Source organism: Aureococcus anophagefferens (assembly GCF_000186865.1).
Source record: "Aureococcus anophagefferens unplaced genomic scaffold AURANscaffold_1976, whole genome shotgun sequence".
Taxonomy (NCBI): Eukaryota; class Pelagophyceae; order Pelagomonadales; family Pelagomonadaceae; genus Aureococcus; species Aureococcus anophagefferens.
Window position 1 is genome coordinate 1 of NW_008706611.1, and position 1,113 is coordinate 1,113.

Genomic DNA, 1,113 nt, shown 5'->3' on the forward strand with positions numbered 1-1,113 from the left:
GTGGGCGGCGCGTGCTGGGGCTGCTGCGAGGGCGCCGAGCGCGCGTTCCGCGGCGACTGGGGGCACCGCCTGAGCCCGGGCGATCGGAAATTCTGACGCCGCTTTTACGCCTCGTCGTGCCAGTCCGTGATGGCGCCGTCCGCGCTGCGCCGCGCGGGGTCGGGCGCCGCGTCCGGGTCGTCGGGCGGCCGGTACAGGTCCGACGCCTGGATCTGGCCCGCGAGGAGGCCGCGCTCGCGCTCCTCGAGCTCGTGGCGCATGTCGGAGAAGTCGGGCGTGACCTCGTACTTGTAGTCGTTGTAGTGGTTCCGGTCCGGGAGCACGTAAATGGCCAGGAAGTCCGTCAGCACCGTCGCCGTCGCGAAGAGCGTCAGCGACGTCGTGAGCTGGATGAGGAGGTTGTTGAAACTAAACCCTCGCCTACCGAGCATGTCGGTAACGATTTCTCTTCGATTTCCCCGGCAAAATCTCTCCAAAATCGTCACCGCCACAGGACGCTGACCCGCGCAGCTCGCCGCCCTGGACCGCCTCGACGTAGATGCCGTGCTGGTTCAGGAGGTGGCGCCGCTCGCGGTACTCGGCGTAGATCGCGTCGTAGTACTTGTAGGAGCTGCCCCGGACGACCATGGGCGTGTAGGAGTAGAAGATCTCGCCGACGCCCGGCCAGCCCCGGAAGTTCTGGTACGTGATCTCGAAGATGAGCGACGCGCCCGTCTCGCGGTACGTCTTGCCGTCGTAGCTGACGTCGTCGAGCGAGACGTCGTCGGCGCGGAGCAGCACGTCGAGGCTGAAGAAGTCGAGGCCCCGCGACGTCGTGTTCGGCCGGATGTAGCACGGCGCCGTCTTCGTCTCGACCTACGTGCCATCGAGTGGCGGTTTCGCCGGAGCGCGAAAGACGCGGGCCGCGCACGAGGCCGCGCATCGTCACGGACCCGCCGTACTCCTCGCAGAGCGCGTGGCTCTTCTTCACGTAGAGCCGCCCCGACAGCGCCGAGCTCGTGCCCTGGAGGTGCCTGATCGACGTCGCGAGCACGCTGTGGTCGATGAGCACCGTGAAGCGCTCCGCGGCCATGACGTAGTTCGTCCGCTCCGACGCGACGTCGTAGACCTGGG

The 1,113-nt window shown here is 67.5% G+C and overlaps 1 protein-coding gene across 1 annotated transcript; it reads right to left on the bottom strand.

Moving 5' to 3' along the window:
* Nucleotides 1–104: 104 nt before the first annotated feature.
* On the bottom strand, nucleotides 105–1,108 carry AURANDRAFT_69488 (hypothetical protein; the record flags this gene model as incomplete). Its single annotated transcript, XM_009045258.1, has 3 exons — nucleotides 105–420; nucleotides 503–855; nucleotides 911–1,108. Coding segments are annotated over 3 exons (867 nt in total), but the record flags the coding sequence as incomplete, so codon positions are not given.
* Nucleotides 1,109–1,113: the final 5 nt, after the last annotated feature.